This window comes from Ornithorhynchus anatinus, chromosome 17 (assembly GCF_004115215.2).
Source record: "Ornithorhynchus anatinus isolate Pmale09 chromosome 17, mOrnAna1.pri.v4, whole genome shotgun sequence".
NCBI lineage: Eukaryota > Metazoa > Chordata > Mammalia > Monotremata > Ornithorhynchidae > Ornithorhynchus > Ornithorhynchus anatinus.
This window is the reverse complement of record NC_041744.1, coordinates 1,050,132-1,074,446: the sequence shown is the minus strand read 5'-3', so window position 1 is coordinate 1,074,446 and position 24,315 is coordinate 1,050,132. Positions and strand designations below refer to the sequence as shown.

The 24,315-nt window shown below is 56.8% G+C and overlaps 1 protein-coding gene across 1 annotated transcript in view; it reads left to right on the top strand.

Moving 5' to 3' along the window:
- The window catches only part of SPNS3 (sphingolipid transporter 3 (putative)), a 35,154-nt gene extending 11,723 nt beyond the window's left edge, over nucleotides 1–23,431 (top strand). The window contains exons 7-12 of the mRNA XM_029082446.2: nucleotides 5,181–5,333; nucleotides 5,729–5,918; nucleotides 15,593–15,658; nucleotides 18,739–18,837; nucleotides 19,997–20,171; nucleotides 22,338–23,431. Coding sequence (XP_028938279.1) covers nucleotides 5,181–5,333; nucleotides 5,729–5,918; nucleotides 15,593–15,658; nucleotides 18,739–18,837; nucleotides 19,997–20,171; nucleotides 22,338–22,423 — 769 coding nt within the window. The 3' untranslated portion in view covers nucleotides 22,424–23,431. The remainder of the gene's footprint in view (nucleotides 1–5,180; nucleotides 5,334–5,728; nucleotides 5,919–15,592; nucleotides 15,659–18,738; nucleotides 18,838–19,996; nucleotides 20,172–22,337) is intronic.
- The last annotated feature ends 884 nt before the right edge of the window (nucleotides 23,432–24,315 follow it).

Sequence of the window (24,315 nt, the reverse complement as noted above, 5' to 3'; positions counted from 1 at the left end):
CCCCTCCCCGAGCCTGCAGGTCAGGGAAGACCCTTCCGAGGGGCTAGGGGTTGGGGGCATTCTGGTGGCGGGGGTGAGGGGCGGTCTGTGGCCCGCTAGATCCCCTGATTTACAATTCAACCGGAGAAGCAGCACGGCCTAGTGGAAAGACGGATTCATTCATTCAATAGTATTTATTGAGCGCTTACTATGTGCAGAGCACTGTACTAAGCGTTTGGGATGTACAAATCGGTAACAGACAGAGACAGTCCCTGCCCTTTGACGGGCTCACGGTCTAATCGGATGAGACGGACAGACAAGGACGATGGCAATAAATAGAGTCAAGGGGAAGGACATCTCATTAAAACAATAGCAAATAAACAGATGAGCCTGGGAGTCAGAGGACCCGGGTTCTAATTCCGGTTCTGCCAAATGCTTGCCGTGACTTGGGCAAGTCACTTCACTTGTCCGCGCCTCAGCTCTCCCACCTACTTAGACCGTGAGCCCCATGCGGGACAGACACTGCGAGAGAACGAATTCACTCGTATGCACCCCAGTGCTTAGAACAGTGTCTGTCACATAGTAAGTGCTAACAAATACCACTAAAAAAAAAATGGGGAAGACAGGCCAGCATGACTTCTCCCGCTCCCCCAAACCATAAAGCTCTGAATATATTATAAATATGTTATAAATTCTCCACGGTAATGTCTGCCTCCGCCTCTACACTGTGAGCTCGCTGTAGCGAGAACACGTCTGCCAACTCTACTGTACTGCAATAATAATAATAATAACGTTGGTATTTGTTAAGCGCTTACTATGTGCCGAGCACTGTTCTAAGCGCTGGGGTAGACACAGGGGAATCGGGATATCCCACGTGGGGCTCACAGTCTTAATCCCCATTTTACAGATGAGGTAACTGAGGCCCAGAGAAGTGAAGTGACTTGCCCACGGTCACACAGCTGACGAGTGGCAGAGCCGGGATTCGAACTCATGACCTCTGACTCCAAAGCCCGTGCTCTTTCCACTGAGCCAGGCCGCTTCTCTAAGTGTACTGTACGCTCCTAAGTGCTTAGCACAGTGCTCGGCGCATAGTAAGCGCTCAATAAATAGTATTGAATGAACGAAGCAAGAGCGACAAGGTGGGCAGAATGTGCCGCCAGGGGGCGCTGTTCCCCCGGGTGAGATTGGCTCGGCTGTGTTGGCGTTTGTGAAGCGCTTCCTATGTGCTGAGCACTGTGCTAAGCGCTGGGGGAGATCCAGGCTCATCAGGTCGTCCCACGTGAGGCTCACAGTCTTCATCCCCCTTTTCCAGATGAGGTCACTGAGGCGCAGAGACGTGAAGTGACTCGTCCGCAGTCACCCAGCTGCCAAGTGGCAGAGTGGGGATTCCAACCCACGACCTCTGACTCCCCAGCCCGGGCTCTTTCCACTGAGCTACGATGAGCTGTGTCATCGACGACCGACCTCCCACCAGCTGCCTCCAAGGGCAATCCATCAATCGATCATTGCTATTTATTGGGCGCTTACTATTACTACTAATAAGAAGTAATAGTAATAGTAATAGTAATAAGAAGTAAGAGAAGCAGCGTGGCTCAGTGGAAAGAGCACGGGCTTTGGAGTCAGAATCCCGGCTCGGCCACTTGTCAGCTGTGTGACTTTGGGCAAGTCACTTAACTTCTCGGTGCCTCAGTTACCTCATCTGTAAAATGGGGATTAAGACTGTGAACCCCACGTGGGACAACTTGATTCCCCTGTGTCTACCTCAGCGCTTAGAACAGTGCTCGGCACATAGTAAGCACTTAACAAATACCAACATTATTATTATTATTAAGAGTATTTCTTAAGCGCTTACTATGTGCCAAGCACTGTTCTAGGCGCTGGGTAGATACAAGGTCATCAGGTTTGTGCCACGTGGGGCTCTCAGTCTTAATCCCCATTTGACAGATGAGGGAACTGAGGCCCAGAGAAGTCAAGTGGCTTGCCCGAGGTCACACGGCAGAAAAGTGACAGAGCCGGGATAATAATAATAATAATACTAGTGTTAGTATTTGTTAAGCGCTTACTATGTGCAGAGCACTGGTCTAAGCGCTGGGGGAGATACAGGGTCATCAGGTTGTCCCACGGGAGGCTCACAGTCTTAATCCCCATTTTACAGATGAGGGAACTGAGGCCCAGAGAAGTGAAGTGACTTGCCCACAGTCACACGGCTGACAAGTGGCAGATCCGGGATTCGAACCCATGACCTCTGACTCCCAAGCCCGGGCTCTTTCCACTGAGCCACGCTGCTTCTCTGGGATTAGAACCCTCGTCCTCTGACTCCCAAGCCCCGGCTCTTTCCGTTAAACCGCGCTGCTTGTCACACGGCTAACTGCGTGCAGAGCGAGGGACTAAACGCTTGGGAGAGTACCCTTTCCCTCATAGAGTTTACATTCTGGTTGGGGAGACAGATGCTAAAATACCTTACAGAGCGGGGAATAATAATAATTAAGGTATTTGTTAAGTGTTTACTACGTGCAGGGACTGTACTAACCGACCGCGTGTGTGGATAGGAACGTAAGTGCCGAGAGACTCAGGGTGGGTGAGCATGATTAGACTGCGAGCCTGTCACTGGGCAGGGATTGTCTCTATCTGTTGCCGAATTGTCCATTCCAAGCGTTTAGTACAGTGCTCTGAACATAGTAAGTGCTCAATAAATAGTATTGAATGAATCAAAGTGCTTGGGTGCGAGGTGGGAGGCGGTGAGCACTCACATGCGTGGGCGACGCAGAAGGGAGGGAGAGTCGGGTTAGTGTTTAATCATATTTTTTGAGCTCCTACTCTTTGCGGAGCACTGTACTGAGCACTCGGGTGAGTACGACCTGACAGAATCAGCAGACACATTCCCCGTCCATAGCAAGCTTCCAGGCTAGAGGAGATGTGTACGGTCAAGCGCTTAGTACAGTGCGCTGCACATAGTAAGAGCTCAATAAATACTATTGAATGAATGAATTTTAGGGGGGCTCTGAAGATGGGAGGAGCAGTGGACTGTTGGGTACAAAGCGGGAGGATGCGGGCAAAGGTCCAACAGCGAGATAGACAAAATGGAGGCACGGGGAGCGGGTCGGGATTAGAGGAACCGAGTGCGCCAGCTCGGGGAGAGCGGATAGGTCGGAGGGAGAGAGCCCACCCAGTCGCTTACAGTAGGTTGGTGAGGAGCTTCTGCTTTTTTTATGTATTTTTTAAGCGCTTACTATGTGCCGGGCACTGTACTGAGCGCTGGGGTCGATAAAGCCTCATCAGGATGTCCCTCATGAGGCTCACAGTCTTCAGATGAGGGAACTGAGGCCCAGAGAAGTGAAGTTGGGGGCTCCGGGTCTTAATTCCCATTTTTCAGAATGGATACCTGAGGCAAGGAGAAGTTAAGCGACTTCCCCGAGGTCACGCAGCGGACCCGTGGTGGAGGCGGGATTAGAACCCCGATCCTTCTGACTCCCGGGCTCCGTCCGCTGCCGTAAGCGGGAATGATCCAGTGAAGCTCCCTCGAGCTGGGGCGGCTGAAGGGGTGGGGGAGAAACCTGCCTGAGCTTGAAGCCGCTGGGGGTGACAGCGTCCGCGCTGACGTTTATAGGATGCCTCGTGAAACCGTTGGAGAAGAGGATGCCCGGCACGGCCCGAACAACGGTGCCTTTGTCCTTCCCCGCCGGCTCCGGGCTTTAATTTTACAATCAAAACCATCTCACACCCAGAGCGCTCTCCCTCTCTCTCACCCAGGCTCCCACCCGGCCGCCTGGCCGACTGCCGCCCCCTTTTTTCTCTTTATCGTATTTTAATAATAATGGCGTTTGTTAAGCGCTTACTATGTGCAGAGCACTGATCTAAGTGCTGGGGAGGATACAAGGTCATCAGGTTGTCCCACGTGGGGCTCACAGTTTTAATCCCCATTTTACAGTTGAGGGAACTGAGGCGCAGAGAAGTTAAGTGACTTGCCCCAAGTCACACAGCTGACAAGCCGCGGAGCTGGGATTTGAACCCATGACCTCTGGGTCCCCAGACAGTGCTCCTTCCGCTGAGCCACGCTGCTCCTCGTTTTACATTTTATTTGTTAAGTGCTTACTATGTGCCAGGCCCTATACTAAATACTGGGGTAGACATAAGATCATCAGGTGGGACACGGTCCCTGCTCCCCGTGCGGCTCACGGTCTCCATCCCCATTTTACAGATGAGCAAACTGAGGCCCAGAGAAGGGAAGTGACTTGCAGTCACCCAGCTGACAAGAGGCGGAGCTGGGGTTAGAACTCAGGTCCTTGCGACTCCCGGGCCCGTGCTCTATCCGCTAGACCACACTGCTTCTCTGCCCCCTGGGAGGGGCAGCAGGATTCTGGTGGGGCAGGGGGCAAACCGAGGCAGGAGGCGGGAGCCGCGCAAGGTCAAGAAGGAAGTGCCGGAGTCCTGCCCTGATCCCGACGAGCTCCAGTGCTCAATCGATCAATCGGTCGGGAGGCCTCGACCGAGCGCACGGGATCAGCCGAACGGTGGGATTTATCGAGCACTTGCTGGGTGCGGAGCCCGGTACCGAGCGCTCGGAGGAGTCCAACACAACAAGCATTGGAAGTTCCGAGTCCTGCCCCGGAGGGACCAATTTCTAACGCGCCGATTGACGGCGATCGGTCCCTGTCCGGCCCGCCAGGCGCACCGTGCTTGACGGGCAGAAGCTCTCAAGCCCGGAACCCCCCCGAGGGGTAGGATGAACCCACATTTTCACCCCCATCACGGGGGCTACTGGGGAACCCCCTCCCCTCTCCGTTCCTCCCCATCAATCTCCTCAACCCAGGGGGGTCTGCGGCCTCCTCGGGCCCCTCCCTTGAACTCTCCGGTCCGGCTCAGCTCCCCTCACGCACGAGTCGCTCAACACAGCTCTCTTCGCACAGTAGCTACCCTACTCCCCTCTCCGCACCCAGTAGTTGCCCTGCTCTGCTCTGCACCCCCCGTAGGTGCCCAGCACAACTCTCGTCACCCAGCGGAGGCCCAGCCCAGCTCTCAGTCAATCATATTTATTGAGCACCTACTGGGAGCAGGGCACCGTACTAAAAACTTGGGAGAGGACAGGACAATATAACAGACTCATTCCCCGCCCACGGCAAGATCACAGTTTAGAGTCTCCGTGTCCGACGTGAACGAGTGAGGGAGGGGGTGGCCTTGACGTCTGCCCCTCGTCTCTACAGCCGGAGTTTCATCTGGTCCTCCCTCGGCGTGACAGCGATGGGCTTCGTGTCCGGCGCCCTGGGCTTCTGGGGGCCGCGGTTTCTGTACCAGGCCCGCTTGTTCCTCGGCCTGGAGCCCCCCTGCCTCCAGACGCACTGCGACTCCTCAGACAGGTGAGGTGCTCTCTCGGACGGCCGGGCGGGTAGGGAGAATGAGGAAAGGCACGAGGCCCCTAGAGGATTCTGCGACCAAGGTAGGGTTGCCCTCCCAGAGAGGGGCTAGAGACCCTCTTGGGCATCTAAGGCCCAAAGATTCCCCTTCCCACTTTCCAGGTGGGGAAACTGAGGCCAGAGAGAAGGGGCCGGCCCCGGTGTCCCCCAACAGGGAGGGGGCAGAAAGGTGGGCTTCCCGATGCCGCCCTACCGTCTAAGCGCCCACCACCCGATGACTTAGCCCCGTCCCCGGGGGGTCGTAGACCCGTCCTTCAATTGGCCACCGTTCGGGTGAGCGGACATCACTACGCGGTGACTCTTCCGTGTCCCTGACCTGCCCTCTTTCCCACCTTCAGCCTGATTTTTGGGGGGCTGGCCATCGGGACCGGAATCGTCGGGGTGATCCTGGGGGCCCAGGTGGCCCGCTACTTCAGGAAGTTCAGCCCCAAGGCGGATTCGCTCCTCTGCGCCATGAGCCTGCTGGCGGCCGCCCCCTGCCTCCTCCTGACCATCTTCTTCGCCTCCAAAAGCATCGTGGTCACTTACGTGAGTAATAATAAAAATCGTGGTACTTGTTAAGCACCTACTTTGTGCCAGACACTGTTCTAAGCGCTGGGGTAGATACAAGTTCATCAGGTTGGACCCGATCCCTGTCCCACCTGGGGCTCACAGTCTCCATCCCCATTTTCCAGCTGACACACAAGGTCACACAGCAGACAAGCGGCAAAGCTCGGATTAGAACCCAGGATTTGGGACTCCCAGGCCTGTGCTCTGGCCACTGAGCCACGCTGGTTCTGTGACCGCCGGGGTCGGGGCGAGGAGGAACCCCCGGAGGACCCGGCAAAGTGGGGTGGGCCGGATTGCCCAGGCCGGACCCTATTCAATCGATCGATCAATCAGTGGTATTTATTGAGCGCTTATTTTGCGCAGAGCACTGGACTAAGTGCTTGGGAGAGTACAGTACAAGGAGTTGGTAGACACGTTCCACTTATTTTTTGTGGCATTTGTGAAGCGCTTACTCCGTGCTGGCCACTGTACCTCGCGCCGGGGCAGATTCCCTGAATCCACCAATCCACACCCTCTGGCAGAGCGGCCCGGCGGATGAAGCTCAATCCTGGGGTTCGGGCCGGGTTCGAGCCGAGTCGAGTCTAGTTCTGGCTCTGCCCCCCGGCCTGCTGTGCGACCTCGGGCCACTCACCTCTCCTTGCTGGGCCTCCGTTTCTTCTTCTGTAAAATGGGGATAAGGAGCCCCCCCGCCTCTGCCCCCTGAGACTTGAATTCAGAGCCGAGGGTCTTCTCCCAGGTCCGCCGGGCACCGTCCGCTGGGATGGGCCGAGAGGTCGGCGGTCAGCTGGCATGGAAGGGGCAGACCCTGCTGGGGTGGTCATGGGGTTAATACCCAGAGGCGGGGAGAGACTGTCCATCAGTGAGTGATTATTTAATAATAATAATAATAATAATAATGTCGGTATTTGTTAAGCGCTTATTAGGCGCAGAACACTGTTCTAAGCGCTGGGGGGAGATACGGGGTCATCAGGTTGTCCCACGTGAGGCTCACAGTCTTCATCCCCATTTTACAGATGAAGGAACTGAGGCCCAGAGAAGTGAAGTGACTCGCCCACAGTCACACTGCTGCCAAGTGGCGGGGCCGGGATTCGAACCCGTGACCTCTGACTCCCAAGCCCGGGCTCTTTCCACTGAGCCACACTGCTTCTCGACCCCAGCCCCGGCCCGTCTTTTTTACGATCTTTATTAAGCATTTACTATGTGCTGGGCACCTTATTAAGTGCTGGGGTAGATACAAGGTGATCAAGTTGGACACAGTACGTGTCTCACCTGGGACTCATAGTCTTAATCCCCATTTTCCAGATGAGGTAACTGAGGCATGGAGAAGGACACACAGTGGACCAAGTGGAGGAGGCAGAACTAGAACCCAGGTCCCTCTGACTTCCAGGCCCTGGCTTTATCCACTAGGTCACACTCTCTCTTTACGGAGTGAAGGGTGTTTACAGAGATCCGCTTCCCTGAACCTCGGGAGCTCCCGGCTCTAACCGGAGAAGCAGCGTGGCTCAGTGGAAAGAGCCCGGGCTTGGGAGTCGGCGGTCATGGTTCGAATCCCGGCCCCGCCACTTGGCAGCTGTGTGAATGTGGGCGAGGCACTTCACTTCTCTGGGCCTCGGTGACCTCATCTGGAAGATGGGGATGAAGACCGGGAGCTTCACGTGGGCCAACTTGATGACCCCGGATCTCCCCCAGCGCTCAGAACAGTGCTCTGCACAGAGTAAGCGCTTACAAATACCAACATTATTATTATTATTAACCACGATTTTCTCTCCGGCTCCCCTCTCATGGGTTTCTGGGTCTGCCTGCCTCGTCAGAGATCTCTGAAAGCCCCTCCGGGGCAGGGACTGGAGCCTTGCGCTTTCTTTGGACGCTCTCAAGGCCCTCGCACAGTGCTCTGTACCCAGTGGGTGCCCAGCGCAGTGCCCCCACCCCCTTCTATCCCCCTTCCCTTCTGATCCTGTCTCCCTGCCTCTCTCCCCTATCTCTCTTCCCTTCTCCATCTCCCTTCCTCCCTCCTCCCATCTCCTTCCCAAATTTCCATCAATTCCCAGAGTGCCCTGGGAGATCGGTGGCTGACCTTCCACGCCTCCCAAGGACGAGACGGGGCAGGGCCGAGAGTTAATTGGGATTAATCTCCCCTCCCGGGGTGACCGGGTGTTCCTTCCCAGCCCATCTGGCCGGGGGGGAGGGTCCCCGAGGACCGGAGGCCCGGCAGAGAGAGGCGGCAGTGTCCCCTGACTACAGCGGGGACGACCCCGGCGGGGCCGGCTGGACGGCGGGGCCGAGCGGACGGTTGTCTCGGGTCAGACGGGCCCGGTAGTCAGAAGGTCATGAGTTCTAATCCCTGCTCTTCCACTTGTCCGCTGGGCGACGAGTCACTTCACTTTTCCGGGCCTCCGTTACCTCGTCTGCAAAACGGGAATTGAGACCGTGAGCCCCAAGGGGGACGGGGACCGGGTCCAACCCGCTTGGCTTCTAATCACCCACAGTGCCTGGCACGTAGTAAGCACTTTACAAATACCATAATTATTATTATTATCATCTGCATTTCCCCCTCCCCCAGGCCCTCCCCTCTCGACGCCTCCTCTCCCCTCCCCCAACCTCTCCCTTTCCCCACCACAGCCCCCCACCGTCAGCTCCCGTGTTGCCAGCTCAGCGTTTCTCTCCCCATCGTCCCCGCAGCTCCCTTCTTCCCCTCCCCCAGTTGCCGCCCCTCCTCCCCTCTGTCCAGCTCCCTTCTGACCCTCCCGGTTCCGTTTCCCCCCATCACCGGCGGGGAGGGGATCTCCGGGCTGCTGTCCCCCCCTCCCCGCCTGGCGAAGAGATGGGCATCAGGAGGGTCTCCCCGGGGGCTGGGGCTCTGGGGGAGGCCGTCCCTCCGACCCGGCCGACGGGCGAGGGCTCCCGGCCCGTTCCGTCCGCCTCCTTGCCTGCCCATTCCTCAAATTAGCGAAGTGATGGGGTTGGGAAGCTTAATTACAGTGATTCCCACTCCCCTATAACAACAGCGCTCTCCGCCAGCCTTCCTCACTCTAAAAATACCCCCTCCTTGCCAGGCGGGGCTTCCCCTGAGCAGCCCGGCCCTCCTGGGTCCAGCTTCTCCGGGGCCGGAGTCGGGGTCTGGGCCCACGCCTTCTGGGGGCTGGCTCTCCGGCCCCGGCCTCCTCGCTCCCCCCTTCAGCCGTGACCCTCGGAGGGTGGTGGTCCGGCCTGGCCGGTGGAGAGATTCCCGGCTCACATCGTGGAGAAGCAGCGTGACTCAGTGGAGAGAGGCCGGGCTTGGGAGGCCGAGGTCATGGGTTCGACTGCCGGCTCTGCCACGTGGCAGCTGTGTGACTGTGGGCGAGTCACTTCACTTCTCTGGGCCTCAGTTCCCTCATCTGTAAAACCGCGAGCCTCACGTGGGACAACCTGATGACCTGGATCTCCCCCAGCGCTTAGAACAGTGCTCTGCACATAGTAAGCGCTTAACAAACACCAACATTATTATTATCTAGGTCTGGGGCTCTCCCAAGCGCTGGGCACAGTGTCCCGTCCCAGCCGGTGCTCGGGCAAGGCTAGCGCCGCCCCGTGACCTCTCAGAAACACCAGCGCTGCTCCACTGGCTGCTCAGTAAATATCACGAGAAGGAGCAAGACATAGTGGATAGACCCCGGGAGTCAGAAGGTCGTGGGTGCTAATCCCAGTTCTGCCACTCTGTCCGCTATATGACCTTGGGCAAGTCACTTGCCTTCTCTGAGTCTCAGTTCCCTCATCTGGAAAATGGGGATTGAGACTGTGAGCCCCACGTGGGACTGGGACTGTGTACAATCTAATTTGCTTGTAATAATAATAATAATAATAATGTTGGTATTTGTTAAGGGCTTACTATGTGCAGAGCACCGTTCTAAGCCTGGGGGAGATACAAGGTCATCAGGTGTCCCACGTGAGGCTCCCAGTTAATCCCCATTTTACAGATGAGGTAACTGAGGCACAGAGAAGTGAAGTGACTTGGCCACAGTCACATAGCTGACAAGTGGCAGAGCCGGCATTCGAACCCATGACCTTCTATTCATCCCAGCACTTAGTACAGTGCCTGGCACATAGTAAGCGCTTAACAAATACCATAGTTATTATTATTACTATTACCAACACAGCAATCACCCAGTAGAGGGCTTTACATATGATAGGCACCCAGGACACGGTTCTGCAGGCTGAAGATGTCCAGTACAGCACTCTGCACACAGTAGGCACCCAGTCCACATTGTAGACACCCATGAAAATGCTCTACACAGTACAGCACTCTGCATGCAATGGGTGCCCAGGACAATATTCTGCATATGGTAGGCACCCAGTAATAATAACGTTGGTATTTGTTAAGCGCTTACTATGTGCAGAGCACTGTTCTAAGCGCTGGGGTAGACACGGGAATCAGGTTGTCCCACGTGGGGCTCACAGTCTTAATCCCATTTTACAGATGAGGTAACTGAGGCACAGAGAAGTTACACAGCTGACAAGCTGTGCAAGTACAGAGCTCTGCAGGCCTTAGGCACTCTGCATACACAGGAGGCATCCAGTACAGTGCTATGCGTGGAGTAAACACCCAGGACAGTGCTCTTCACCCAGCTGGTGACCAGGACAGCATTCTGCACACAGTAAGAGCTCAATTAATTATACGGAATGATCCGTTCTTGAGGAAGACGTTAAAGCCACCTGCCCTCGGCCTGCTCTTCCCCCGAGCCAACCAGCCCCTTCCCCTTCTGGGGTCACGGGCTGGGAGAGAGGAAGAAGAGGAGGAGGAGGAAGAGGAGGGAAAGGGGAGACCAAAGGGGGTGTCGCTGGTCTGTTTGGTGCTCCTGGCACCGTCTTGGTCCATCTGGGAGGCCGAAGCCTGGGCGGGGATCGTGGCCCGCACGGGCCGAGTTCAGGAGGGCGGGGATCACGGGCCGCGAGCACGGGGTTGCGGGGGCCGGATCGCGGACGAGACGTGTTCTTGGGGGAAGGGGGACGGGGATGGTGGGCCGTGTCCGCCGGCCAGGCAGGAGAAGGTGGGCTGGGCCGCCGAGGACTGACCCCGTTATCATCTCTCTCCCTACAAAATTAGGGCGACCAAAGGCGTACGGGCTGGCACGCGGCCCAGGGGCCCTCCCTCCTCCCCCGCCCTAGATTTGGAGGTCGCAGGTGGTGTGGCTCCCTCCATTCCGGGCCCCAACCCAGCCCCGGGGACCCCCCCGGCCCCCGGCCCCGTCCGTCCGGTGACCCCGGCCTTTAAGAAGGCCAGCCCACCGTATCCCCCCGCTAGTCCTCGGCCGCTCTCTCCGCCGATCAGCCCGTCTACAGCATCCATCCCCTGAGTGTCCGTGGCGTGCAGAGCACTGTCCCGAGCACTGAGGAGTGGACAATAGAGTTCGTGGACGCGATCCCCGCCCTCCGAGAGCTTACAGTCGATTACATGCGGAACATCGGCCCGAACGCTGGGGAGAGGACAGTAGAGCTAGCGGACACGATCTCTAGCTTCGAAGAACTTACAGTCTACTGAGTGCAGAGCACTGTGCTGAGCAGTGGGGAGAATACAATAGAATCAGTAGGCATGAACCTGGTTCTCAAAGAACCACTGAGAGTATTCGGGGATAGTAAGATCCAGTTAGAAGTAATCCCTGCCCTCAAGGAGTTAGCAACCTAGCACTCAGATAAGTGTTCTACGCTTATCTTAATTGATACAAATTGATTTATCTATTCAAGAAGGCTGGCGGGTTGTGAAAGACTTTTGCCTGGCTGACTCTCCCCCGTTAGATAATAACTGTGGTATTTGTTAAGCTCTTAATAGGTTATTCTCCACTGAGGTCATTGGTGTCACCTTTGAATATTAAGGGCAAATATAAATACATCAAAGTTTTGTGTGACTATATATGTATATAGTAGAGAGGGAGAGATAAATACTATGTGCATATATTTGTATGTGTGTGTATGTATACACACATACACACGTAAATATGTATATATGTATATATAATATCTGCATGTATGTATGTATATATAAATTCATTCATTCAATCGTACGTATTGAGCACTTACTGTGTCATATATACTTATATAAATATTGAAGCAGTGTGGCTCAGTGGAAAGAGCCCGGGCTTGGGAGTCAGAGGTCGTGGGTTCTAATCCCGGCTCCGCCACTTGTCAGCTGGGTGACTTTGGGCAAGTCGCTTAACTTCTCTGTGCCTCAGTTACCTCGTCTGTAAAATGGGGATTAAGACTGTGAGCCTCACGTGGGACAACCTGATCACCCTGTATCTACCCCAGCGCTTAGAACAGTGCTCTGCACATAGTAAGCGCTTAACAAGTACCAACATTATTATTATTATTACTTAGAACAGCGCTTGGCACATAGTAGGCACTTAACAAATACCATTATTATTATTAATAGTGTTAATAATAATGTTAATAATCATTATTAATATTATTATTCATAGTGTTCCAACCACCGGAGGAGATAAAATACAATCATATCAAATCCAAGCCCTGACCCACATTGGGCTCCCAGTCTAGGAGTTGGGAGAACAGGGACCTCATCCCCATTATACAGATGAGGAAACTGAAGCCCAGAGATGTTAAGTGACTTGCCCAAGGACACACAGCAAGCCAGGAGCAAAGCTGGGACTAAAACCCCCCTCTCCCGACTCGGGTCCTCCTCACTAGGCCACACCGCTTGTGACGTTAGAGCGAAAGTCCTTGAGATCTCACTGTAAGTTCACTGAGGGCAGGGAACGTGACAGCTAATTCCGTTGTATTGTGCTCTCCCAAACAGTAGTCTGTATATAGTAAGCGCTCAATAGATACCACCGATTGATTGAGCAGAGGGCAGGACCCCAGCCTCAGTCTCCCCACCTGTGACACGGGGGCCTCATCCCGCCTCTTGGAGTGTCGGACGGGTGAAGGGGAGAGGCGGGGTAGAGCGCGCTCAGCCGCTGCCCAACACCGGGCCCAAGAAGGCGGGACTGTCCTCCCGCGGCTCGCCCCGGCCCCCGCCCCCACTGCCGGCCCTCCCCAGAGGGGACAATTATGTCCTCTGTGGCAACTGGACCGTCCCATCCTCCCTTCCTGGCATTCCAGCTCGCTGAGCCACTCCAAAAATAACACGGGGCGTCCGGATCGGATTCCTTGTTTACAGATGGGGAACTTTCCCACCCCTCTGCGGCCTTCCCCGTCCCCCAGGAGTGGCCCGGGCTGCAGTCGGGCCTCCGGACGTCACGCTGCTTTTTTGACTGGACTCTGCCAACCCACGGTGGGGAAATGGGCTGGGCGGCGGGCTGGGCAGTAGGAGCAGCGGGGGGCAACAGGCGGGGCAGGGGGGCAGCACTGGCAGGGATGCAATGAACGGAGAAATTCTCCCCTTCTCCCCAATTCCTCGTCCTTATTCCAGGCCGGGTTTGGCCACGCAGCCTCATGGGGGTGGGAGGGGTTCAGGAGTGTCTTCTTGGGGTGGGTTGTCAGTTGGGGGTGGGAAGTCAGACCCCATCGTGTTGGGGTGTCAGGTGGGGAACTCGGACCCCGCAGTGTAGGGTGTCGTGGGGGGCTCAGACCCTGCAGGGTCGAGGGGTCGGAGAGGATCGGACTCTTGTTGGGTTGGAAAGGGGCAAAGAGTATCCCATTTGGGCAGGGTCACCTTTCCGAGAGCGGCAATTCTCCGCCGGCCCCCCAACTCTCATCGCAGCTTCTGCTTCTCCAGGGTCGGGGTGGGGATCGAATGCTCACCGAAAGCTAGAGGTGTAAAGGGGTAGGAGGGAAAACTCTCCTTCAAGCCCCTCCTCCACATTCCCTGGGGCTGATGGGTGTAGCCTGGGCCACTGAACGGAAGGCTCCTCCTGAGCAGAAAACTTCTTTGGAACTCTTCCAAAGTCCCCCCTGCCCTGAAAACTTTCTTCCGAACCCCTCCAGAGCAAAAAGCTTATCTAGATAGAGCCCCCCGAAAACTTCTGCATAAACCTTCCAGGGCGAAAAGCTTCTCCAGAGCCCCCCAAAAGCTTCTCCAGGACCCCTCCAGAGCATAAAACTTCTCCAGAGCTCACCTCCAAATCTCCAGAAACCCTCCAGAGTCCCTCCAGAGGAGAAAGCTTCTCCAGAACCCATAGAGCAGAAGGTTCTCCAAAACTCCTCCAAGGTGTGTCTCAGGAGCAGAATCAGCCCCCCACTGGGGCTCCACGACACTGGTCCCCCGTGATAAAAAGTGTTTTCCAGGCCTGGTCAGCGGGGCCCGAAGTCATCGGAGACCAGAGGCGGCGGGAGTCTCTTCCCTCAATGCCAGCCCCCTCCTTAACTTGAAAGCCCAGAGACCCTGGGCTTCAGGAAGGCTGCGCCGGGCTTCCCCCTCCAGGAGCCCCCAGGGCACCCCCAGCCCCTCCACCTGGCCAGAGCAAACGGGACCGACTTTCACGGACACGCGGGCCCGCGGCCGCGGCTCCGGACCGGTCATCCCCGGAGGGGAGAGTGAGGAGGGTCTGGGATACCTGGGTCTGCGGAACCACTACGGCGTCTCACCCCCGGACCCTTGGAGGTCCTCCGCTCCTTCCTCCACCTGGAAGTCTCTCCAAGCCCCTCTGAGCCCTCGGGGAAGACACGAGCCAAGCCCCAGTTTGGAGTGGCCACTGGGGAAGAAGGGGGAAGGTTACGGGAGTCGGGGACTTGGCTCCAGAAGGGTGGCTACCCCCTGCCCCAGTCCCCAGCCCCCAGCTTCCACCCGCAACCAGCTGCAGCTCCTCCCCCTCCACCGCCATCCGCAGTATTGGCTGCCAGGCTGACAAGATAATTAGGGCACTAATTGCCGCGCTGCCATCCAGCCCAGCGACGAGGGGGTTGGCAGAGTAATTGGCTTTTCTGCTCGGTGCGGAGCCCGGGCCCGGTGGCTAATTGGGGCCGCCCAGGACCGTCGTCTCAAAGGGCTAGGAGGGGAGGAAGGTCGGGAAGGGTAGGGGGTTTGGGAAAGGAGGAAGGCCAGAGGGTCAGCGGTCACCCAACCGTCCCGGGGCAGTGGGGAGCGGGAAGGGGACCCCCTCGGGGAGAAAGAAGGGGAGGCCGTGAGAAAGGGAACGCTCCCTTGGCAGGGGGCGAGGCTGCCCGGGAGCCAAGGGGATTGACCTGAGGCCCGGAAGGAGTCTCCAGAACTCTTCTGCGGCCCCGCTCCTCTCCTCCGTGCGCTGTGTGATCTTGGAGCTAGTGCTCCCTCTCTCTGGGCCTCCGCTCCACTTTTCCAGCTATAAAAGAGGGCCGGGGAGGGAGGGAACAGCAAAGAGTTTTTCCTGAGTCACAGGTCTGGGAGATAGACTTGGGAGGCAGGGGGTGGAGGCAGGGAGGTGGCAGGGGGACGGAGGTGTGGGGGCCTTTCTTCTGAAGGCCTCTTTGCCTTTCTTAGAGAAGCAGCGGGGCTTAGTGGAAAGAGCACAAGCTTGGGAGTCAGAGGTCGTGGGTTCTAATCCCAGCTCCGCGACTTGTCAGCTATGTGACTTTGGGCAAGTCACTTCACTTCTCTGTGCCTCTATAAAAGGAGGATCAAAACTGTGAGCCCCAAGTGGGACAACCTGATTACTTTGTATCTATCCCAGTGCTTGGCACATAGTAAGCGCTTAACGAATCCCATCATTATTATTATTATTATTCTGAGCTCACTGTTCTCCCTGCAGATCTGCCTCGGCCTGGGAGAACTCCTTCTGTCCTTTAACTGGGCCGTCGTGACCGACATCCTGCTGGTGAGACCTGCCTCCCCTCCACCCCAGTTATTCCGTGGGCGCCCCCCGACTAGGACCCTTCCATCTCCCATTCTGGGGGGTTTTTTTCCAGCAAAATAAGATGTCAGAAGGTCGGCTCCGGGACCGACCCTCCCTGGGCAGGTGCCGCCACATACCGGGGGCGCCCGCCGGCACACAATAATGGCGTCAGGAATTTGCTGAGCGCCTGGCTGATATGGGGTTGGGGGGGGAGTGGCGATGCACGGTACTGAGCGCTTGGGGAAGTGCCTCAGAAGCAGAGGCCTGACCACCCGAGGCCCCCACACTGGAACCGGGGAGACGGACTTAGCGCTCTCGGCCTACACGGCCGCCTCTCGACGCCTCCAGCAGGGAGCTGCGGGCCCCAGACCCCCACCCCGCCTTCACGCTTCCGGGACTCTCCCGAGCGGCCCGCCCGCTCCGGGAAGCCTTCCTTGATTCCGGCCTACGGTCCCAGGTTGGGTGGTCCCGGCAGCCGCCCTCCGCCATCTGGATCCGGTGACCGATTCGTTTATTTAGTCACCTCTTCATTTCTCCGTCCCCTGGCTGATGCCAGCTGGCTGAAAGCTTTTCCTCCCGCTCCCGCTGGGAGGGGACGCGTGTGAGAGAAAGTGTGTGTGGGATGGGGAGGGGGACTGGCGGCTCCTCTAGGATACAGTCTTTTAGTCACTCTGTACTTTTCCAAGGGCTTGTACAGCGCACAGATGGCACCCACTACATCATTCTGCACACGGTGGGCAATCAGTACAGCACTCTGCACACAGAGGGAGGTGTTCGATACAATGCTCTGCACATAGCAGGTGCTCAGTACAGTGCTCTGCACACAGCAGACACCCAGGACGGTGCTCTGCGCCCAGGATGCACCTAGAAAAGCACTGAGTGTCCCGCACAGCGCTCTGCACACAGAAGGGGCCCCTCTCAGCACTCTGCCCCTTGTAGGCAGAGTAGCAGTATGGCAGGGTGACTTCAGCACAGGCCTGGGAGTCACGAGTTCTAATCCCAGCTCTGCCACGTGTCTTCTGTGTGACCTCGGGCAAGTCACTTCACTTCCCTGTGCCTCAGTTACCTCATCTATAAAATAGGGATTGAGACTGTGAGCCCCACGTGGAACAGGAACTGAGTCCAACCAAGTTGTACCTAACCCAGTGCTTGGCACATAGTAAGCGCTTACCGAGTACCGCAATCGTTATTATTATCACTAGGCACCCAGCACAGCATTCCTCGCGCGGTAAAGACTCACGGAATACCTCCAAAAGGATGAATGAAGCTCAAAGAGGGGGAAATGAAAAGGGCTGTGTTTCTGTTTGAGTAAATAACTGTTTTGGCTTCTTGGAAACAAAGTATTTTAATGCTCTTAAAATTACCCCTTCTCCAGTCCCCGCCAAGCCTGAAGATGTCCCAGCTCATTGCGGTGGAAAATAATAGCAGCTTGCACAGGAAGCCCCCTGAGACAGGAAAGCCTGGAGGATTGGCAGGGGGCGGGGGGGACGGGGACACACCCTTCTGTCCTCCGGCTCCCCCTCCATCGCTGTCTTCAAGTCCCCCGCACCCCCATCCCACGTTCATTTCCGTAAAATCCGTGTAATTACCCCAAAGCCTTCTCTCCCTCTCCTTGGCCCCAAGTTCACCTTGGCATTTCAAGCTGTTCGGCTAAAATGTGCCGGATGTGTAATTACTGCACATTCCACGTGCCACCCAAGATAGAAAAGAACACCTCTCCTCGGCTGGCACCGGGCAAGCTGGAGGCTTCCTTTAACTCTCTCGTGCCCGGCCCCTGCCAGGGCAGGGTGATACCCCGCTGTGGGCAGGGATTGTCTCTATTTGTTGCTGAATTGTACTCTCCACGTGCTTAGTACAGCGCTCTGCACACAGTAAGCGCTCAATAAATACAATTAAATTGAATGAATTGGATTGAATAGTTGAATGAAAGAACTGAGTGCCCACCTCAGTGAGCTTCGGGGTTGAATGAAATCAGCTGACTGGAGCACCGGAAGCCTTCTTCTCCCGGGAAAATAGTCGGAAGAGAAAGTTCTCTGGGCCTCAGTCTCCTCACCTGTACAGTGGGGATTTGACCCCTATTCTCCCTCCCGCTTATTTTATTTTTTCTTTCATGACATCCGTTAAGCGCTTACTATGTGTTTCAAGCGCCGGGGTAGGTACAAGTTAATTAGGTCAGACACAGTCCCTGTCCCGCCTGGGGCTCACGGTCTATGTAGGGGGAAGAACGGGCATTTAGTTCCTATTTTACAGTTGAGGTAACTGAGGCAGAGAAGTGAATTGACTTATCCAAGGTCACACACAGCAAACAATCGGCAGAGCAATTGGCAGAGGTGGGATGAGAACCCAGGTCATCTGACTCCAAGACCTGTGCTCTTTCTACCAGGCCACACTGCTTCTTGCTTAGATCGTGAGCCCCATTGGGGTCAGGGACTGTGCCCCACCTAAGGATCCTGTCTCCGTCCCAGCACTCAGTACAGCAGATGGCACATAGTAAGCGCCTAATAAGTACCACCATTATTAGTATCAGAAAGTTGAGAAGCAGCCTGACCTGGTGGAACGAGCACCGGCCCGGGAGTCAGGGGATCTGAGTTCTAATCCAGGTCCGTCACTTATTTGCTGTGTGAGCTTGGGCAAGTCACTTCACTTCTCCGTGACTCGGTCATCTGCAAAATGGGGATGAAGACTAAGACCCGTGTGGGACACGGGCCGTGTCCAATCCGAATAGCTTGCATCTACCGAAGCGCTTAGTACAACTGGCACACGGTAAGCGCTTAACACGTTCCATAAAATAAAAAGGCAGAGTCCAGGGCAGCCCCCACCGGGGCACGCTCTGAGCGTCCCGGGCGACGGAAGATGCTCCGACCCGGAGTGGCGGTGGCGGGGGCCGGGGGCCCGGCACCAGGCAGGCTGGCCGGGGACGTGGCGGACGGAGCCTGCGGGCCGCTCCCCGGCTGTGACCCGTTGCCAACCGGGGTCAGGGGATGGAGGCAGTGGAGAAGCGGGGAGGGTGACCCGGCCCCGGCTGCTCCGGCTGAGATTCCCGAGTCCCCTCGGTGTTCCAGGCGGTGGTGGAAGCCAGCCGGCGTGGGACCGCCGAGGCCCTGCAGATCTCGGTGTGCCACCTCCTGGGAGACGCCGGGAGCCCCTACCTCGTCGGACTCGTAAGCCCCTGGACTACCAGTCCCCTCCCACCCCCGCCTCTTTCCCTGTCTCTGCCTTTCTGTCTCTCTGCCTCACTCTCACAGAAAAAGGTGAGCTCCATTCATTCATTTATTCAATCGTATTTATGCAGCTGCGTGACCTCAGGCAAGTCACTGAACCTCTCTGGGCCTCAGTTCCCTCCTCCGTCAAATGGGGAGAAGACACCTGGTACCCCTCCCGCTGGGCCCGGGAGCCCCATGCGGGGGCAGGGACCGTGTCCCAGCTGACCGCGACGCTCAATGTAGTGCTGGCTCATAGGAAACGCTGCATCGGTGCCTTATAACTAATTATGATTCTTATGCTACTGAGGCTCATTCACCAGGAAATGAGGTCAGGCCTGGTCTCTGGCCCCTGGTGGCCCCCCCGCCCGGGAAGTGGGGAGGGAGCCCCGGGGGATAGGGAGAGCAGAGCGGGGCCGGCGGTGCGTCGCCCCCGCAGAAGATGCCCTCGGAAAGGCAGCGTGGCCTAGCGGATAGAGCCCGGGCCTGGGAGTCGGAAGAACCTGGTTTCTACTCCCGGCTCCGCCGCTTGTCTGCTGCGTGACCTGGGGCAAGTCACATCGCTTCTCTGGGCTTCAGTTCCCTCATCTGTAAAATCGGGGTTAAGACTGCGAGCCCCATGTTAGGGACGAGCTCTGGGTCCAACCCGAATAGCTCGTCTCTTCCCTGGCACTGAGTACAGCACCTGGCACATAGTAAGCACTTAACAAATACCATTAAAAAAAGGCGTGGTCATCGGTCTTCAGAGGGGCATCTTAGAGAAGCAGCGTGGCTCAGTGGAAAGAGCACGGGCTTTGGAGTCAGAGATCATGGGTTCGAATCCCGGCTCTGCCACTTGTCAGCTGTGTGACTGTGGGCGAGTCACTTCACTTCTCTGTGCCTCAGTTCCCTCATCTGTAAAATGGGGATGAAGACTGTGAGCCCCACGTGGGACAACCTGATTCCCTTGTGTCTACCCCAGCTCTTAGAACAGTGCCCTGCACACAGTAAGAGCTTAACAAATACCAACATTATTATTATTAACTTGTGCCCACCCGGATTAGAGCATCCCATGGAGGAGGGGCTGGTCCGTGGAGGGGGCTTGGCCCCCACCGAAGCCATTTCTGTTTTCCCCCCGCAGATTTCCAGCGCCATTCAGAAGCACCAGTCGGATTCCTTCCTGGGGGCCGTCCGGAGTCTGCAGTACAGCTTCATCATCTGCGTCTTTGTGACCGCCCTGGGCGGCGGCTGCTTCTTCCTGACCGCCCTGCACGTGGAGGCCGACCAGAGGGCTGCCCGCGACGGGCTCGACTCAGGTAGCTGCCCGCGGACGCTGGTGGTGGGGCGCAAAATCCGGCCTCTTTCCAACATCCGGATCCGCCCGCATCCTCAGTTCCTCAGGAACTGCCGAGGTTCCGCATTCCACCCCGAGCTTCCTATCTGGCTCGTACTGTGGCCCTGGGCACCTCATTTTCCCCACCCGTCACACCGGGAAATCGGCCCCTCCACAGGGGTGAGGGGGTGGTGACTACCAGCCCTCAGTGGATTCGAGGGACTGAGGCGGCTTCGTTGGGTCCATTGGCTGGCCGATAATCGAGGCAGTGGATCTGGTCCAGGGGATTCGGAAACCAGTACATCAATAAATCAGTGATATTTAGACTGTGAGCTCGTCGCGGTCAGGGAACGAACGTGTCTTCTAATTCTGTTGTATTGTGATCTCCCAAAGCTCTTAGTACAGCGCTCTGCAGACAGTAATCACTCAATAAATATGATTGATTAATTGATTGACATTTATCGAGCACTTACTGTGTGTAGAAGATTGTACTGGGCTCTTGGGATATTATGATACAACAGAGTTGGTAATCAATCAATCAGTGGTATTTACTGAGCGCTTACTGTGTGCAGAGCACTGTACTGAGCACTTGGGAGAGTACGATAGCGGGGGTGGACACGTTCCCTGCCCATAGAGAGCTCACAGACTAGATGGGGAGACAGGCAGTAATGTAAGTAAGGATATAATAATAATAATAATGATGATGATGGCATTTGTTAAGTGCTTACCATGTGCCAAGCACTGTTCTAAACGCTGGGGTAGATACAAGGTAATTGTGATGTCCCCACATGGGGCTCACAGTCTTAATCTCCATTTTACAGATGAGGGAACTGAGGCACAGAATAAATCCTGTGGGGCTGAGGGAGGGGTGACTAAAGGGGGCACATCAGGAGTGGGAGAAGAGGAAAGGGGGGCTTAGTCAGGGAAGGCCTCTTGGAGGAGATTTGCCTTCAGTTAGGCTTTGAAGGTAGAGAGATTGTCTGTCGGATAGAAGGAGGGAGGGCGGTCCAGGCCAGAGGCAGGATGGGGGCGAGAGGTCGGCGGAGAGATAGACGAGACGGAGATTCAGTGAGGAGGTTGGCATTAGAGGGGTGAAGTGTGCGGGCCGGGTTGGAGTAGCAGAGCAGCGAGGTGGGTAAGGGGGGACGAGGGGATTGACTGCTTTAAAGCCAAGGGTGTGGAGTTTCTGTTTGATGTGGAGGTGGAAGGGCGACCGCCGGAGGTTCTTGAAGAGTGGGGAAACATGGCCTGAACGTTTTTATAGACAAATGAGCTGGGCTGCAGGGTGAAGTCTGGACTGGAATGGGGAGTGACGGGAGGCAGGAAGGTCAGCAAGGAAGCTGAGAAGCGGCACGTCCTAGTGGATAGAGCCCGGACCTGGAAGTCAGGAGGACCCGGGTTCTAATCCCAGCTCCGCCGCTTGTCTGCCGTGAACTTGGGCCAGTCATTTCACTTCTCTGTGAGTCACTCACCTCGTCTGTGGGTTTAGTGTTTGGATTAACGTAGTAGCAGTTTGGATGGAGAGGAAAGGACGGATTTTAGTGAGGTCGTGAAGTTGCCTTCCCTGAAGGAGCTTTGTGCTGGCCGTTGGGACGCCAGACGCTTCCCGTGTGCCGTGGGGCAGACGCCCCCTTCCTCCCACCCAGCCCCACCCCAACCGAAACCCTCCCCTGTGCCAGCTGATCCCGCGGTATGCTGGCCACCCTTTCCCACCGGCCGAGCCAGTGGCCTTCACAGGGGTATTCAATCAATCGCCTGGATGTGCGGAGCACCTACTATGAGGAGCGTGCTGTGCTGGACACTTACTACGTATTGAGCGCTGTCCTGGGCAACTACACCGTGCACAGAGTACTGCGCTTGTTTTTTGCCTTGCGCAGAGTGCTGTACTGGACATCTACTGTGTCCGGACCACTGCACTGGGTGCCTACCGATTACAAAGCCCTGTTACAGACACCTGGTCTGTGCAGAGTACTGTACCGGATGCCTACCGTGTGCAGAGCACTGTACGGAGCTGGGGGAAAAGGTGGCCTCGGAGGAAGGGAGAAACCCCTCGGGACGGCTCCTCGCTACAGAACGATTCTTCCTCCGGCTGCCGCTGCCCCTGCCGCCCGCCCCGTCGCTCTGACCCTGTCTCTCTTGCACCCCGCAGGGAGCGAGGATGAAGAGGGAGGGGAGAACCCGGCTTTCCTTTCACCCGGAGAGGATCGAGAGGCCCTGTTGGCAGCCGGGCCCTGAGCGAGAGCTCCCTTCCATCCAGCCGGGCTGGGACCGGCCCCCCGGCCCCCCGAGGCGGGGGGAGATCCCCCTCCCCGGCCCCACACCCTCCCCGGCTGGACCCCCGTTCCCCAGCTGGGGGAGAGGCCCTGCCCCCCCACAGCTGGACCCCCACTCCTCCAGCTGAAAGCCCCCACCCCCCACGCCTGGCTACACCCCAGCTTTGAACAGTTTTGGACCGTGCTGCTAAAGCTCCAGCTGAATGGGCATATGGCACCTCCCGGCTGTGTGGGGGGCGGTGGGGGGAGCAGCGGTGGGCCGGTCGCCGTGGAAACCCGGGGTACAGCCATCCTCTCTGCCCGTCCTGCCCAGCCCCCCACCTTCCCGGCCTCGGTCTATCTCCGGGAAGAGTGGAAGGGCAGAGGGCCCCTCCGAGGGGCATCTGGGACCCTCTGAAGCCATGAGCTGGACAGCCATTAGTCCCGGACGAGTCTTCTCTGCACCTGTGGCCGGCGGCCAGAGAAGTCCCCCGGGGGCTCCGCGCCCGTTTAAGGGGCTTTAAAACAGTCGCCGCTCCAAATCCAAAATGGCAGCCAACCCCGGCCCCCAGCACCCTCCGACCCTAGCCCACAGCTGTCCACAGCCCCCTCTTGGGACTGTTCAGAGGGGAACCCCAGAAGCCGACACCCCTCCTGCCAGTCTCCGGTTGGCCAAAGCCGGAGCCGGGCCGGGCCGGAAGGACAGCCTAGCGTGTGCGAGGCTGGAACCCCTGTGACCCCTACGGGCGTGCTCACGTGCTCAAGGTGAGGGGGAACTGGGAGCCCCCAACCTCCCTGTGCCCAGAAAGACCCTTCCCCCAGCAGCGATTCCCTCCCCATCCCCAGATCAGGGCCCCCCAGATTAGGACGGAGGGCAGAGTGGAAATAGTTCGGGCCTCCTGGCCCGCTGCCGTGTGCCCTGGGGCAAGTCCCTTAACCTCTCTGGACCTCAGTTTCATCACCTGTACAGTGGGGACAGTAGTCCCCTCCCACCTCCCCTGGATTCATTCAGTTGTATTTATTGAGCACTTACTGTGTGCAGAGCACTGTACTAAGCACTTGGATCTGGGGAGGATAAAACGGGATCTTCGATGTCAAAGGTTTTGGGGAACGAAAGCCGGCACAGATCCGAGGGATGAACGAAGGGCCCAGGCCCTCCCTCGGTCAGCAGGAGAGGACGTAGCTTCTGGTCCGACTCGGGGCAGGCGGTGGGAGGCCCGGGCAGGCCGGATCCGGACCGCTCTTCCTCTGGGCTCCGCACGGCACCGCGTCCTTCGTGGATCACGTCGTGGTTCCCCTGGGTGTGGCCTGAAAATCTGGGCCTGGGGGCTTCACAGCCCCCGTGTCTCCTCACCCTGCTCAACATCCGGGTCAGATAATAATCCAAAGCAAGGTTTAATGAATGGAGCGGATATTTCACCCATCTCTCAACCAACCATTCAGTCCTATTCCTTAAATGTCTCCTGAATGCACTGTACCATGCATCTATTGTGTGTAGAATGGACACTGTACTAAGCACCTATCGTGTACTGAGTGGGCACTGTTCTGAGCACCTACGGTGTGCAGAGCGCTTTCCTGGACACCTGCAGTGTGCCTGGGTATTTGTGCCTGTAGAGACATCTTTGTATAGGTTACCTTTATTGGTGTGTACACCTCTCCCCTCTGCTCTTTCCTTCCCTCCCTCTCTCCTTCCAGCCACCCAGTAGCCGGTTATCATCTAATAATAAAAATAATAACGGCATCTGTTGAGCTCTTACTATGTGTCAAGCACTGTTCTAAGCGCTGGGGTGGATATTCAATAGTATTTTTTGAGCGCTTACTATGTGCAGAGCACTGTACTAAGCGCTTGGAATGGACAAATCGGTAACAGATAGA